Source organism: Carcharodon carcharias, chromosome 7 (assembly GCF_017639515.1).
Source record: "Carcharodon carcharias isolate sCarCar2 chromosome 7, sCarCar2.pri, whole genome shotgun sequence".
NCBI classification, from domain to species: Eukaryota; Metazoa; Chordata; class Chondrichthyes; order Lamniformes; family Lamnidae; genus Carcharodon; species Carcharodon carcharias.
In genome coordinates this window covers 30,673,761-30,691,361 of record NC_054473.1, presented here as the reverse complement: position 1 = coordinate 30,691,361, position 17,601 = coordinate 30,673,761, and the positions used below count along the sequence as shown (strand labels likewise).

Here is a 17,601-nt window from a genome sequence, read left to right as displayed (position 1 = left end):
CAGGAAGTGAAGGATGTAATCTGCATCAAATATTTTCACTATTAAGCAAGAGAGTTATCAAGTTGCAGTGTTGTTCTTGTTAATAATACATATTTACTGCATTATAAATTGCCCTACTCATGATCTTAAAAGCAATTTCTGAACTACAGTCAAACAATCTATCACTAAACTTGGACTTAAAATGTAGAACATGTGTAGATAAATCCTTGCATATTTGCAACCCACTGGTGAATGTATTCAAATCGATTCTTTGTTATTATGTGGTTTGTTCTAACTTTTGACTTGCTGTGCGCAAATCATGGAAATGCTGTAAATTTGCTAAACTGACTGCAAAGATAATTGTGATTAAAGCTTTTGCATGTTCTTTTTGGCATCGTACAAACCTAACTTGCTTTCTGTGACTTTTGATTTATGATGGTGTGTTTACTTTCCCTATTTTTCGATTGCAATCTCCTTTACTTTATTACCCTAAGTTAATATTTCCTAAACGCATTGTAAACCAAAATGAACTTCATATTGAGCATTTAGGTATAGCACTTTTATTCCCATTTATGCAGCCCCTAAAGCGATTTGCTTGTTCCTGCCTTTCTGAATGACCAGCAGCAAACAGCAGTTGAAAAATGACAAGTGATCTCATCTTAGGCTTCTCAATTTGTCTAATGGTCTTCCAAAATAAATTTTTAAAAGTTTTACATTTGCATATACCATAAATTTCAGCACATAAGTCGACCTGGTGTTGTAAGACAACCCTATTTTTACACCCCCAAAAACATGTTTTTGCATATCCTTGGCGTATAAGTTGACTCCCCTTTTCAGCCGTGACATGCTATATTCACATTAGTAGTCACTCAATTTTTCTCCACACAAATGCAAGTTTTACTTACTGGCTCCTTTATAACTGGGCATAAGGGATCAAACGGATGACACAAGCTGTGTTGCGAAAGCGTGTGGTAGTAAGACATGCTCACTCTTGAGTCGGAAGCAGATAATATTTCAAAATGGTGACCACCCACGCCCATGGTGGCGTTTCACTTTTATACTTGGCATATAAGTCGACCACCATTTTTTATGAAAGGATTTTTTGAGGCTTCAAAGATCGATTTACGTGTCAACGCCAATGGTATTTGTTGCTGATTCATCTGGGATATCTGTCACTATTCCATTCCAGTTAGGAAAGGATAAAATAGGCCAGAAACTGGGATTTCTGCCACTTGGCCTTGTTTTCAGCACTGATAAGAATCCACTCGAATAATTTGGTATTTTCATGTACACTGCTATATTTGTCTGTGAGTACCAAGCATTCAGTATTAAACTTGGCTTCTATCTTGTCCAAAGGTCACTAGTTTTTTCAAAATTACTTTCAATTAGAGTCTATTTCTAAATTACATTATGCTGTCAAAATAATCTTTGGAAAGACCATTAGAGGTTGAGATGTGATTATGTTGTCATTAGATGAGCAGAAATGTAACCTTTTTTTGTTCAGAGTAATCAATTCTGCCTAATCCTAGCGAGCTGTTTAAAATTCTCTATTGTTAGGCACAGGCAGTTTTGATGCTTCTATATTCAGAGATGCAGCCCCCCTCCAGCAGGGGTCCAGGCACTGGTGAATGCGACACGAGAAATAGAAAATGTAACTGAAAGTGGCTACTTGTTCTAAACTGAGACAAAGGGAAGCAGTTTAAACAATGAATATAGAAAAACCGCATTTTGAAACCTTGCCTTTTAGCTTTTAGAATATTCCGGCTTATAGACATCTTCATGGATACCATATAAATGGTCTGTTTCTCCTCTTAACAAAATAAATTGTTCCATTTTGGTAGGAGATATAAGGAGGCCACTTATTTCTTAGGTAAAAAAAACTAAATGGGATGGGAAAAGCAAAGAGATCTGGGAATGCAGATACATTCATTGTTAAAAGTAACATTATAAGTTGGTAAGGCCATAAAGTGTGCAAAGTACTGAGCTTCATTTCTTGAGGAATAGAATATAAAAGGAGGGTGGGATTGTTAAATTTATGATAGAACCTTGGTTAAACCACAGTTTGAGTGCTGTTGTGTAGATCTGTACTGTCCGAGATTCATTCCTAAGAAAAGAAAGCATGAATGCTCGTTTGGATTGAGGTTGAGGGTATAGTACTTTTAGCTGCTGGGTCACACATTGGAGAAGATTTAAACAATGCCTTTCTGTCTGCTCTGATTATTCATTCCTAGGCAAGACTGGACAGAATTCTTGCCGTAGACTGACCATTTCTAGCCTATTGCTCAGATTAGGAGGTTGTAAACAACCTAGAATGTTTTAGTATCTCCTGTTTTCTTTTCTCCCTTCCTCTCCTCCTAAAAATACTGAGTCGTGCTATATGGTTCCACATCTGACCATCTTAAGTTTCATGATTTCGCACAGTTTGCTTGAAAATATTTTCTAAGATTTGGACTTTCTAAAACTCTCAGTGATCCCAGTCCCTCAACTGGGTGGTGTAACTTATTGCAAGGGATTGTTTTCCTAGGCACCCGAGGTCATCCGAATGGAGGAAGTCCATCCATATAGTTTTCAATCTGACGTCTATTCATATGGTATTGTGCTGTTTGAACTAATGACAGGGGAGCTGCCCTACTCCCACGTAAACAATCGAGATCAGGTAAGATGACAATATGTTCAAGTACACAACTCTTTAAAAACAAGCTACTACTTGGTATTCACTTCTCCTCCTCTGTCCCCTATTGTTCTGTTTTTCCCCTTTGTCATGCACTATTGCAGGCTAGTGACTTGTTCTGCACCTCTGATGATGCTACCATGTTAGCCAGGGTAGCACAGGGCAGTTGTCCAGTTTGCATTGGCTGTTGATTTGTTAATTTTTCCCTCCTCTTTCCCCCAGTAGCAAAGTTCCTCCTATGATGAAGCACTGAAACTTGGTAATGGTTTTGTAAGGATATGCAGCACCAATGACCTACAGTTTGTTGTACATGTGTCCTAGAGGTGTACAGTTTTACAGGCGTCAAAAACCATCCAGTGGCCATTTTGCATGTGTGAGCCACAAACCATTAAATTGTAGGGAGCATCAGGAAGCTGAGCCTGATCCTGTTAAAAACAAAAAACTGTGAATGCTGGAAATCCAAAACAAAAACAGAATTACCTGGAAAAACTCAGCAGGTCTGGCAGCATCAGCGGAGAAGAAAAGAGTTGACGTTTCGAGTCCTCATGATCCTTGAACAGAACTGAGTGACTATTAGGAGTTGGGTGAAATATAAACTGTTTTAAGGTGGGGTGGGGGGAGAGAAGTGGGGTGGGGGGTGGTGTGGTTGTAGGGACAAGCAAGCAGTGATAGGAGCAGATAATCAAAAGATGTCACAGACAAAGGAACAAAGAGGTGTTGAAGGTGGTGATATTATCTAAACGAATGTGCTAATTAAGAATGGATGGCAGGGCACTCAAGGTACAGCTCTAGTGGGGGTGGGGTGGGAAGACTAGCAGGACATACAAGATTTAAAAATAATGGAAATAGGTGGGAAAAGAAAAATCTATATAAGTTATTGGAAAAAACAAAAGGAAGGGGGAAGAAACGGAAAGGGGGTGGGGATGGAGGAGGGAGTTCAAGATCTAAAGTTGTTGAATTCAATATTCAGTCCGGAAGGCTGTAAAAAGTGCCTAGTCAGAAGATGAGGTGCTGTTCCTCCAGTTTGTGTTGGGCTTCACTGGAACAATGCAGCAAGCCAAGGACAGACATGTGGGCAAGAGAGCAGGGTGGAGTGTTAAAATGGCAAGCGACAGGGAGGTCTGGGTCTTTCTTGCAGACAGACCGCAGGTGTTCTGCAAAGCGGTCGCCCAGTTTATGTTTGGTCTCTCCAGTGTAGAGGAGACTGCATTGGGAGCAATGAATGCAATAGACTAAGTTGGGGGAAATGCAAGTGAAATGCTGCTTCACTTGAAAGGAGTGTTTGGGCCCTTGGACGGTGAGGAGAGAGGAAGTGAAGGGACAGCTGTTGCATCGTTTGCGTGGGCATGGGGAGGTGCCATAGGGGTTGAGGAGTAGGTGGTGATGGAGGAGTGGACCAGGGTGTCCTGGAGGGAATGATCCCTATGGAATGCCACCGGGGGGGTGAAGGGAAAATGTGTTTGGTGGTGGCATCATGCTGGAGTTGGCAGAAATGGCGGAGGATGATCCTTTGAATGCGGAGGCTGGTGTGGTGATAAGTGAGGACAAGGGGGACCCTATCATGTTTCTGGGAGGGAGGAGAAGGCGTGAGGGCGGATGCGCGGGAGATGGGCCGGACACGGTTGAGGGTCCTGTCAACGACCGTGAGTGGAAAACCTCGGTTAAGGAAGAAGGAGGACATGTCAGAGGAACTGTTTTTGAAGGTAGCATCATCAGAACAGATGCGACGGAGGTGAAGGAACTGAGAGAATGGGATGGAGTCCTTCCAGGAAGTGGGATGTGAGGAGCTGTAGTCAAGGTAGCTGTGGGAGTCGGTAGGCTTGTAATGGACATTGGTGGACAGTCTATCACCAGAAATTGAGACAGAGAGGTCAAAGATGGAAGGGAAGTGTCAGAGATGGACCACGTGAAAATGATGGAGGGGTGGAGATTGGAAGCAAAACTCTTTCTCCGGTACATCGATGATTACTTCGGTGCTGCTTCATGCTCTCATCGGGACTTGGAAAAACTTATTAATTTTGCTTCCAATCTCCACCCCTCCATCATTTTCACATGGTCCATCTCTGACATTTCCCCTCCCTTCCTTGACCTCTCTGTCTCAATTTCTGGTGATAGACTGTCCACCAATATCCATTACAAGCCTACCGACTCCCACAGCTACCTCGACCACAGCTCCTCATACCCTGCTTCCTGTAAGGACTCCATCCCATTCTCTCAGTTCCTTCGCCTCCGTCACATCTGTTCTGATGATGCTACCTTCAAAAACAGTTCCTCTGACATGTCCTCCTTCTTCCTTACTGAGGTTTTCCACCCACAGTCGTTGACAGGGCCCTCAATCGTGTCCGGCCCGTCTCCTGTGCATCCGCCCTCACGCCTTCTCCTCCCTCCCAGAAACATGATAGGGTCCCCCTTGTCCTCACTGATCACCCCACCAGCCTCCGCATTCAAAGGATCATCCTTCACCATTTCCACCAACTCCAGCATGATGCCATCACCAAACACATCTTCCCTTCACCCCCCCTGGCGGCATTCTGTAGGGATCATTCCCTCTGGGACACCCTGGTCCACTCCTCCATCACCCCCTACTCCTCAACCCCCACCTATGGCACCTCCCCATGTCCACGCAAAAGATGCAACACCTGCCCCTTCATTTCCTCTCTCTTCACCGTCCAAGGGCCCAAACACTCCTTTCAAGTGAAGCAGCTTTTCACTTGCATTTCTCCCAACTTAGTCTATTGCATTCGTTGCTCCCAATGCGGTCTCCTCTACATTGGAGAGACCAAACGTAAACTGGGCGACCGCTTTGCAGAACACCTGCGGTCTGTCTGCAAGAAAGACCCAAACCTCCCTGTCGCTTGCCATTTTAACACTCCACCCTGCTCTCTTGCCCACATGTCTGTCCTTGGCTTGCTGCATTGTTCCAGTGAAGCCCAACACAAACTGGAGGAACAGCACCTCATCTTCCGACTAGGCACTTTTTACAGCCTTCCGGACTGAATATTGAATTCAACAACTTTAGATCTTGAACTCCCTCCTCCATCCCCACCCCCTTTCCGTTTCTTCCCCCTTCCTTTTGTTTTTTTCCAATAACATATAGATTTTTCTTTTCCCACCTATTTCCATTATTTTTAAATCTTGTATGCCCTGCTAGTCTTCCCACCCCACCCCCACTAGAGCTGTAGCTTGAGTGCCCTGCCATTCATTCTTAATTAGCACATTTGTTTAGATATCACCACCTTCAACACCTCTTTGTTCCTTCGTCTGTGACATCTTTTGATTATCTGCTCCTATCACTGCTTGCTTGTCCCTACAACCACACCACCACCACTCCCCCCACTTCTCTCCCCCCACCCTCCCACCTTAAACCAGCTTATATTTCACCCCTCTCCTAATATTCACTCAGTTCTGTTGAAGGATCATGAGGACTCGAAACGTCAACTCTTCTCTGCTGATGCTGCCAAACCTGCTGAGTTTTTCCAGGTAATCCTGATCCTGTTAACACTTGGGGCCTCCTGCTGGAGGATGTACAAACAGTGATCAGGAGCATTTGTTTAGCAGGCAGTGAAAACAATTATAGAATTCCAATTGCTGTGCTGACTGAAACCACCCAACTCAGCCCAAAATTAGAAATGATAACTGGAATCTACCAGTCTATTTGGTTTAGTACTGTAGCTGGTATTTTACCCACTGGAAATCTGTCTGTTTTACCTTTTTGTTTGCAAACATTTTAATTTCATAGTAATGATGCCATGAACTGTTTTGATTTCTTTCCAAATTCAACACCCCAATTTTGTGATGCAGTGAATTCAACCTGTAATATATAAACGAGCTATGTATGTCGCACACCGCTTATTTGGGTGTCAATGTTGTGAAGGCCACTCCTGCATTTGCATATCTCTGCCACCAGATGGAGCATCAAAAACAACCAACTTGCATTTACATACCACTGTTAATGTGATAAAATATCTCAAGGTGTTTGCAAGTCCAAGAAGACTCTCAGAGCTATAGATTCTGTATCATTCTGTCACTTAACAGCTATCTTTAAATAAATAAATGCAAATTAGTGTAAAGGACAGTATTGTTTGCATTGAAATTATTTGACTCAATATATATATATCACTTCAATAGCTAAATGCCTATCTGAAAAGAAATTCTGAGATAAACTGTACTATGTTGGAACAAAGCCCTTTTATAATATGTTTACTGCCATTTTTTTGGGCTAGTAAGTTAAATCACAGGAGTTCCAACTTATCACCATTCATGTAAACAAAACATTAAAAAGTATTAATACCAAAGCAAAATAATATGGATGCTGGAAATCTTAAAAACATAAATGCTGGAAATACTGAAAAGGTCAATCAGCATCCATGGAGAGAGAAATGGTGTTAACAGGCAGAATTGTCTGTTGTCCCCTGTGGCGCGTTTAGTAGCAGGGGCCAGTATTTAACCGCCACTTTCCCATCACCATCCCAATTAAATCTTGGCAGGAAAGGCCATAGAAGGCATTCCTGCCTTACTGCCAATTGAGGCCCTTGGTGGGAAATTAATGCCCACTTAAGGTCTCATCGTGCAGCTGCTGGTAGTAATCGAGCAGCAGGCAAAGGAGTTGCCATGTGTGGATCATGATAAGCAGATCAGGTCGGGTTTCTTGAGCTCTGGGGGAGGGTGAGGTCATTCAAACACACTCAGTGCCTGATTGAGGGTCCTGACATCGGGAAGGTAGGGGGGGCCTGTTGAGAACCACCCCCTGCCCTTGCTGTCAATCATCTTCACCTCCCCCACAACCCCCATCCCCACAACCCCCATCCTGCCAACACTCACCTGTGGCCTGGAATCCAGTGACCTCCCTAGTCCTTGGCTGATGTTGCACCAGCTCCCTGGTGGCACTGCCATTCAATAGAGCTGCTGGCCTCTGGCTGGCAGCTCTTGGTGGGCAAGACCCCTGGCCCCAGGTCCTTGATCCTTAAGGGGGAAGGCCTGCCGCTGGCCTGTTAAGTGTCTGAGTGACACATGATGTGGCAGGCCTTTCGAAAAGAGGCATTGAGAGGCTCTCGCTGGCTTTCTGGCTGGTGGTCAAGACCCCTGTCTCCCCCACACGATTCCTCCAATGTTTCAGGCTAATGCGACCTGAAACATTTACTCTGTTTCTCTCTTCACAGATGCTGCCAGGCCTGCTGAGTATTTCCAGCCTTTTCTCTTTTCACACTAAAAAGTATTTTTGTTAAACATGTTTCACGTTATTTCATCCATTGGTAAAACACAATTTTAAAATTTGTATTTGCCTTTGCTTTTATGCGATTAGATTATTTTCATGGTGGGAAGAGGATTTTTAACCCCTGACCTCAGTAAACTCTACAAAAATTGCCCAAAAGCAATGAAGAGACTTGTAGCAAACTGTTTGAACAGGAACAAGGATGATCGACCTCTCTTTCCTCAGGTAAGTCTAAAAGCAGTGAGGGTATCTGCTGATTTATTGATGATAAACCACAAAAATGAGGTGTGGGTTATATTTTTGTTATATTGACTATAGAGGCAAGCTTGACAGGTTAGTGAATTGATCTTGTGTTTTTTTCACATTTTGAGTTAACTAAACACTATAACTAAACCAGTGGAGTACGTCAAACTATGCTACACTTGTACTCTGGTGAGATCTTGAGCACTGTGTCTAGTTCTGGTCATTAAGATACAAAAGAAGCTTGGAATATTTGAAGGGAGTTCAGAGAAGAGTCACAGGAATAATCCCAGAATTCTTGGACTGAGAGAATACTGAGGAATTAGCATGAGATTAGAAAAACGTGATTTCTTTGAATGAAGGCAACTGAGAGAAATGTAGATAATATAAAAAAGATAAATGCAGTGCTAGGTGAAGGTTAAATTTATGACTAATGTCAGAACTAATGTTGAAATAGATGTCCAGAAAAAGTAGTGGAGGCATACGCATTAGGAGTTATGCAAGTCATAATTGGGAGAATTATAGGTTTTTGTATAATGAACTGAGATAGAGGCCATTCAGCCTATCATCTATATTTATTACATGGTAAGGAAATAAGCAGGGCTCACGCAATGAAAAATCTTGTAGTAGTCTTCTGCTAGACTTAGGAGTATGGCATGTCACAAGCAAATTATAGCAGCTACCAGGTGTACTGAGGAAATTGTATACCACCAGCTGGCACTAAATGTTTTTAATACCATTAGTTGTATAAGTATTATGATTACAATCACAAATATATAATGATAATAATGAGAATTCGGTCCATTTTGGGATGATCATAAGCTAACACACTTGGTTGTTTGTCTTTGTCATCTCAACTGCTGTTGGTGTTTTTTGTTACATAAAATGATAAAAATCTTAAGGCTTCCTATAACCATGTTTTAAACAGTAGACAGGATGCCACATGACCCTCAGATTCTGCAGGAAGCAGTGATTTCAAGGCAAGGATCTCTTATGCCCTTGGGGATTAGGAAATGAGCTCTAAACGCCCATCTACAAATGATGATTCCCGCACTCTTGAAAGAAGGTTACAACAACATCCACCTTCACTGCTTCCTTGCAGTGATTTCAGATTACCTGCTCTGCACTATCCATGTCAATCCTTGTTCTCTAACTGTGATGATCCAGCAAGAACCAGATATATTTGTATGATAAGAATTATCTACCACGTATTCTACAAAATCTTCTCCACTTAGTCCCTGGTGGAATAGCGGGAACTGATAGCAGTTCTGGAACCTGATTTCCTAAAGGATGTACTTTTCCAGAGCAACGGCATTAACATTCAGCCTCCAGGCTTCCTGACCAGTTATGGAGTGTGGGTGGGCTGTCTAGTCCACCTGTCAAAGGCAGGGTTTGTAATTAAAGGGACCACAGCATGGGTTACAAGAGCTCAGCTTGGGTTCCTGAGGCTGCAGCCAACCACAAGAATGGACAGGAGGCCTGGGAAGGCCACCACCAACTCCCCTCATGCACTCTCGTCTCTCACTCTTGGCTGCTGTAGGATCTGAGGGGCTGCAGTGAGGGGGGCTCTCCAAAGGACAGGAAGAAAAGGATAACCTCTCCAACCAAGCAGGTGTGGATGGAAGTGGCTGAGGAAGTTGGCAGCAGAAGTGTTCCTGTTCCTCCAAACTGGAGACGATGCACCAGTAGGATCGTTTTCATATGCAAATCGCACAGTTTTGACACCCAGTATTCTCCTGCACAGCACTCCTTAGGTCAACACACCTTGTGACTCCACTCATTGCTCTCTCTCTGCAGGAAGCTTGCATTCCCATCCAAACAGCTAATAATCACACTGGCCTCCACCCTATTGCCCCCTCACACCCATGCCTCAATGGCCCTCCACAAAATAGGTACTGCCCATCACTCCACTCCACACAAACTGTTACAAACAGCCATACCTCTCTACTTTCTTTCCCTGCAAGAGATGAGAGCACACAATTTGGCGAGAGGCAGTGACCAAGCGGTTGTGGGGAAGAGTGATCCTCCCATGATAGGCGCTTTTGTCGGCCACTGGCATTGCCGCCGCCCACCTGCTCCATTAGAAAGGATGCTTTGTTCCAGGAGACAGCAGATGTCAGCGGTGACCTGTTGGGAGAGCTTGAGCCTCCTGAGCACTGGTGCTCAGATGTGGCCAGAGACCTAACCAATGACTGTAGACCCTATGTTGGGGAACTCATCTCCTTCTGCTGGATCACAGCGCCATCCCTTCTGCTCTGTGATGGGGCACAGGGTTGAGGAGAAGGCAGCTGGTGTTGCTGCTGCTATTGCTCCTGTTGTTATTGGAACTGTTGGCTGTGGTGCGGCCTGTGTTCTTGTGTCTCAGCAGAGGCGGATGTTGGAGCTGCATAAGCTGCTCCCATGCTGTGGTGAAGGCTGGCATCAGGTGAGTGAAATGCTGGGTGGGCGAAGTGTTTTCCAAAAAGCTGGACATCACCTGTCAAGCAGTGATAACACTCAGAAGAAATGCTTTGAACATCAGCCTTTCAATGGCCATGGCTGGAACTCTTCAGTGTAACTAATCAAAGCCTTCCTAACTTGTCAGTCTTATTGAAGAAGTTCTTCACATTGTGCACTCACCTTCGTCACCCTGATGAGGTGCAGTCACAGCATGGAAGCCGTGCACTATTGGGAAAGATCTAATTCATGGTTTAAAAATGCTCATAATTGTTTTTTTTTAATCACCTTTAATTGCTTTCACATCAGTCTCTGCTCGTTTCCCGGAGCTGTAGAAACCCACCCTGGGGAAAGTTGGAAGGGGGTGGGATCCTGGATGTCACCGTCTGGGACTTGCCCCACTTACACGCACCCAAATCTGCTTCCACCAGTTTGAGAAAATTCAGCTCATTTCTTTCTTTTCTGGGCTAAGTGTCAGAAAGAATATGGGTGGGTTTTCTGCACCCGCCTACCGCCGGGATCTTCCGGTCCCGCTGCAAGCCAATGGACTTCTGGCTGGGGCACCACCTCGCCCAAGGCGAGTCCCACCCATGACGGGGCCGGAAAATCCCGGCCTTAGAGGACAGATTCCAAAAGCTTAAATGCTGTGCAACCAAAACAACAATTTTTCAAATGCCTGTGAGATTATCTGTGCATTTCTGGTGAAGCATATCTCTCTCTTACCAAGCAGTGGAATTTGAAGATCCTAGTGATATTAAAGAGCATTTCCTGAGCACATTATTTGATCTAACACATCATCATGACATTCAGAATGTCTGCCAGTAAGCTGTACATTTCAAGTAGTATTATTGCCATGACTTTGCATAAGAATAAATAGGAGCAGGAGTCGGCCACTTGGTCCATGGATCCTGCTCTGCCATTCAATAAGACCTTAGCTGATGTGAATGTGGCTTCAACTCCACTTTCCTGCCTACCAGCACCCCCATAACCCTCGACTCCCTTATAAATCACAGATCTGTCTAGCTCAGCTTTGAACATATTCAATGACTCAGCCTCCACTGCTCTCTGGGGTAGAGAATAAACTGCTGTCAAGAAAAGCCTGTGCCCCATATGCTAGGGGCATATTAGTTCTCATTCTCTTCATTTGAGGCACCATGGTCAGGGTTAGAAACCTGAACATTTTAGGCAGTTGGAATGAATGAGGAGGTAAAGAATTCCATTATTTTGAGGTGTTATGAAAAAATGAGTTAGAACATTGTCATGAATGTTGACTTCAACACCTTTTGAAGATGAAAGAAGAAACAAGGGCATGGAGGACTTGCATACTTAATGCTTTGGAGTTTAATGGAAACGATGGAAAAATTAAAATGAGCAGACCATGGAAATATCAATAAAATAAAAACAAGAAAGGTTGCAGGGGTGGGAGGGGTATTGGATGTTAAATATAAGGAAAGACTGGCCATCACATCTTTTTTATTTATCTCCTGCCTAGATGAGTGAAAGATAATGGAAGATATGTTGAAGTTTGCGTATTACAGTTTTTAGAGGGAGATTATAGAAGATTTCATTGAGGTGTATAAAGTATTAAATGGTATACAGTAATAATTGAGGCATACTGATTATCTGACTGAAAACTCTTAAGGTCATGTTCCTCTTTTTTGTTATTCTTCTCTGTCCCAGTTAGCCAGATTATTTATAGTAACAACAACAACAATGACTTATATTTATATAGCAGCTTTAATGCAATGAAACGTCCCAAGGTGCTTCGGAGGAGCAGTATAAAACAGGGTATGATATAAAAACCAAGGAGATAATTAGGTCAGGTGACCAAAAATTTGGTCAAAGAAGCAAGTTTTAGGAAGTGTCTTAAAGGAGAAAAGTGAGACAAAGAGGCATAGGGAGGGAATTCCAGAGCTTGGGGTTTAGGGAACTGATGGCACAGTGGAGCCAATGGTGGAGCAATTATAATAGGGAATACATATGAGGCCAGAATTAGAGGAGCTCAGATATCTCGGAGCGTCGCTGACTAGGGAATGGAGTTTGGAATGGGGACTGAAAACAGTGGTTTTAATCTTCCCAATATTGAATTGGTGGAAACTTCTCATTAGTACTCGATGTTGGATAAGCAGTCTGATAGTTTAGCAAAGGTGGAGAAGTCAAGAGAGGAGGTGCTGAGGTAGAGCTGGGTGACTCAGCGTATATGTGAAAACTAACACTGCCTTTGGATGATGTTGACAAGGGGCAGCATGTAGATGAGAAATAGGAGGTGCCAAGGATAGGTCCTTGAAGGACTCCGGAGGTAATGGTATGAGAGCAGAAAGAGAAGACATTGCTGGTGATTCTCTGCTATGATTCAGATAAGAATGGAAGCAGGTGAGTGCTGTCCCACCCAGTTGTATGACTGTGGAGGGGCCTTGAAGGAGGATGGTGTAGTCAGTCATGTCAAAGGTTGCAGACAGGTTGATAAGGATGAGGAGGGAAAGTTTACCTTTGTCATAGTCACATAAGATGCAATTTGTGACTTTGATAAGAGTTGTTTTGGTGCTCTGGCTTCTTTTGCAGAATAATGATTATTGCCTTAAAAAATCAGTATGCTATCCTGTCTCTCTTATTGTATGACAAGCGCTGTAATAAAATAATTACCTTATTGCATTATTCCGTAATGAACAAATTTAATCTGAAGTTGTGGACCTCTACCAGTTGAATTGAAATTTAGAAAATACTTTTGGATATTACATTTTGGGTTCAATCTGCTGTAAATTTTACATGTAACAAATATTTTGATTTGGTTTTGATTTAATGTTAGGGAACAGGCTCACTCTGAGCTTTGCAGGGGATGAGTACAATTAGCCTTGAGGCACAAGGCTCCCATTTCGCCAAGTAAATTACATTCCCACAGGTAGGATGGAATGATTGGCTGCAGTAGGAATCAGAAGGCTCAAGTTTCAGCTCATATAATCATATGGAATTCTAGATGCAGAATACAATAAATGCAGGAGATGATTAATAACATCCAGACATTAGAAAATGTACTTTCAGGATTTTTTGTGATTGGATTACAAGAAAAAAAACTGTATTTCTATTGAACAGTTGATTAGATAAATGGCTCTTGCAGCATTCTGATATAAAAGGTTTCTTAAAAATAGCTATTACAAAGAATCTAATTAAATCCAATTATAAGGATTAGATTAAAATGGGTAATAGTTTCTAACCATAATTTCATATAACGTAAATTGCCATAATTGTAATTTAAATTACATGATTGCATGTATTAGACTTGAATGTGTGCCATTGCTTGATTTTTCTTTTATTTCCTTTCTGAAATTGTTAGATTTTATCCTCTGTTGAACTGTTGCAACATTCATTACCCAAAATCCACCGTAGTGCCTCAGAACCTTCTCTCCATCGAGCTGCACACACTGAAGACTTGAATCCTTTAACCTTAACATCAACAAGAGTGGTTGCTTGCTGATTTCGAGTCAAGAGCAATGGAAAAAGCTGTACAGTTACATTTCTTTGGATGCTACAGGCCAGTGAATAATATGCAGCATCTGTTCACTTGTAATCAATTCTGGAAGCTGCCATTGTTCAGATTTAATGATACCAACTAGTAAGGTAAAGGTGCATCCATTTCATTTAATGTGTGGATTCCTGGGAAGTTTTATGAAGCCTTTTCCAAAGATGGACATACAGCCTACTTGTACATCATGGATTCTTGTGTGGCAGACATAGCATGCCCATTGCCATGCTTGGCACCAGACTTCAAACTGTGCACTCGTGCAATGTGGTTGAATTGGAATCAACTATATTACAGCATACTACATGATGATCCAATCAGCAAATAACTTGCTTATCAAAGAAGACGTTTCTAAAGCAAATATTCACCGCTTTGTATTGACTTAGCAGATGTGAGGGTTAAAGGTGGACTAATGCGGTAAACTATGAGTCAGTATGATGCAACAAGTGTGTTGAAGTGGTTATAAATAATTGGGAGGTTTATTGTTTAAGTTTTGTTTGTTTTTTTTGCAATTGAGTGGGGATAACACGGTATTCCATTGGATACCTTTAGAGTTGTTGTCAGTCCATGTATTTTAATAAAATAAGTTAATTTGCATTTTATACAGAACTATATGCAGTTCTTTTAGATCAGTCTATTCAGAACATTAGATAATTGAAAAATGTAATTACAGTATTTAACAGCATTAAAATACCAAAAAATTATGAATGTACGATTAGTTACTACTGAAGAACAGTACAAAAACATCCAATAGAAAACTGGAGGCTGCTGTGATTCGTTGCAACCACTTATATTCATTTCCATTTTACTCCAGTTTAGCCAGTAGAGCAAGCAGGCCCAAACTTGCCTGTGTTATTTCATAGTCTACCATAATACCATTTGTTTTTATAACCCATCATAGTAAATTTATCAAAGTTACATTAGTGATTTTTCTCTGTGTTGATTTCCTCTCCTGCCCTCTTTTCCTAAGATGTTAGCTTATTGATGGAGCACAATTCTATGGTCATCAACATGCCTGTGTGTTCATTTTTGGGTGGTAAAAAGAACTTCAAACTAATAAATGGGTCAAGGGCTCAGTCAGGAGGGATAATAAAAATTTGTTTCAACTTGTGATAATCTCCATAGAGGTCGATAACTTTTTAAAAAAAAAATTGAGCTTCCAGTTGATAGCTGAAAGGATGATCTGACAAGATTTCATGTTCTGTCGAAGGGTCATGAGGACTCGAAACGTCAACTCTTTTCTTCTCCGCCGATGCTGCCAGACCTGCTGAGTTTTTCCAGGTAATTCTGTTTTTGTTTTGGATTTCCAGCATCCGCAGTTTTTTTGTTTTTATTTCATATTTTACTGTCTGACTTACAGACTTCTACTGTAACAAGAAACTAAAAGTGCCTTTGACTGAACACTATTTTTGTAGGTAACTTGTACTTTAAATTATGGAACAAAACATTCCTGTTTTACTTTTAAAACAACTGAATACCCACTTTACAAGTAGACATTACAGTGTCCTTTAAGTAGACATTGGCTCAAAACTTCCAATTCGAGTTGGAACCCCCATGTCTGATGCTGGTCAGACAGGAAACTACCCGTTTACCTGCATACATTGAAAAGACTTCGATAGAGTAACACCAACAGTGCAGGAATCCTCTCAGAAAGCATCCAAGAGGATCTGCTCAGAAGTCATGGCTCCCTTTTTTTATGACACTGACATATTATGGTGTTTAAAGGTCCCCAAGCTTCTCACTGTGCAAATGAGCGAATGGGTAAGTTTGTCGGTGTGTAAGTGGGTAGAGTAAGGGGACAGAGTGGGAGGTGGGTATGGTTGGGAGGGGTGGTCAGGTCGAGTTGGGATGATTTTGGGGGGTCGGGGGGGGGGGGCGGGGTTGGGGTAGTCAGGGGGTTGAGGGGGGTGTCAGTTGTATAGTTAAACTAGGATTTTTCTGTCTAACATTTCCTGGATAACTATCCAGGTAAGTAAGTCAGAACTGTCCAATGTCTCTGACTCTAACTCAGAGTGGGAAATTTTCTCAGTGGGTCCAGGGGAGCAGGGGAATTGGCCATCGGAAGTTCAAACTTCCTGGGAAATTCAATGTCCTTGTGTCAGGTCCCTTCTGTAAGGTCCCAAAGCGCATCTTGGAGGGTATATCTGGTCTCTGACGATCCAGAGACTGGAAGATCTGGGCCATTCAATTCTCCTGGAATCAGTCCAACGTGATTCTTAGCTCCCTCGGGGTTTACTTTCATTCTTTTCCTTTCTCAGCCTGGTCATTTTTAACCCCAGAATTGTGTTCATGTTGAGAGTTTTTCTGGAGATACCCACTCTCTCTAGTGCAAGTTAGGTGAATCTTTCAGCCTCATTTTAACTCTTCACAAATTTGGTTCTTTCAAACAGAGTGTGAGCTCTCACTTATATTCCTAGAGAGTGAACCATAAAGGCTTCCAGCCTCTAGTTTCACTCTCTCCCACATCCAAGCAAATTAACTTTGTCTGTGATATTTTAAGCCTAAGTTGACAATGGCTCCCTCTGCGCACCTCCCCTTTCAAAACCCATCTCCATGTAATGTGAATCACATGGGCTTTGTAACCAGGAAGAAATGCTGATTAGCTGTTCTTTAGTAGTTATAGGAGAAATGAAGGATAAGATATAGATTAAGTTAAACAGTGTGTGGAATAGAGCATTAAGGATAGAAGGACACAAGGTGTGCTGCCAAGGTAAAACACAGAATACAAGAAATAAACTGAGTGAGTGAATTAGAGGTTCAAGTACCTTGGAAGGAATGACATGGGGGCTATTATTATGACATAACTACAGGCTGGTCATAATTGAGAATTGAATATTTTGGGTTATAAGGCCTTTAGAAAGGATAGAGAAAAACTTCAAGACGAGGAGGGGTATTCTTATTGATTAACTAAACTGCGGCAACATTAGTAAGAAAGAATGTAGGTAAGGGAACGGAGACTATCATTATAATTGAGGAAATAAGAGGACTTAAAACTGAAATGGGAGTTGTCCACAGGGCCCTTAATCACAGCAATGAAGTGGCAGAATAAAGTAATTCGGAGACGAGTGAGGCTTGTAGCAAAAACAGTTGTTCTAATGGGACACCTGTTAATTTTCATAAAGATTGGGAAGCCAGGGGTAGTGAATTTCTTGAGTGCATTCAAGATCATTTCTGGAGCAATATTTTCAAGAACCAATGAGAAAACAGGATATCCTAGACCTAATGAGTATTGAGCCAGACTTGGTTAGTAATCCAAGTGCAAGGGAACATTTATTTAACAGTGATCATGATATAATCACGTTTAATATTAGATTTGTAAAGGAGAAATATAACACAGCCAATAAAGTTCTAGATTTTGGTGAGGCTAACTTACAAGATGAGACAGACTGTCAGAAACTGCACAAAATTGTTATTGGGTAAAACTGCAGACAAACAGTGACAAAGAATTTAGCTTAACACAGAAGTAATGTATATTCCCTAAGGGGCGAGAGCTCTACTTAACAAATAAAACAGCCATGGTTGACAAAAGAGCAAAGAAATAACATT

The 17,601-nt window shown here is 42.0% G+C and overlaps 1 protein-coding gene across 4 annotated transcripts in view; it reads left to right on the top strand.

Moving 5' to 3' along the window:
* LOC121280165 (RAF proto-oncogene serine/threonine-protein kinase-like) overlaps nucleotides 1-14,759 on the top strand; it is a 90,203-nt gene extending 75,444 nt beyond the window's left edge. For all 4 annotated transcript variants that reach the window (XM_041191872.1, XM_041191875.1, XM_041191871.1 and 1 more), the window contains 3 exons: nucleotides 2,504-2,635; nucleotides 7,953-8,087; nucleotides 13,870-14,759. In XM_041191872.1, the coding sequence (XP_041047806.1) occupies nucleotides 2,504-2,635; nucleotides 7,953-8,087; nucleotides 13,870-14,010 (408 nt within the window). In that variant the 3' untranslated portion in view covers nucleotides 14,011-14,759. The remainder of the gene's footprint in view (nucleotides 1-2,503; nucleotides 2,636-7,952; nucleotides 8,088-13,869) is intronic.
* Nucleotides 14,760-17,601: the final 2,842 nt, after the last annotated feature.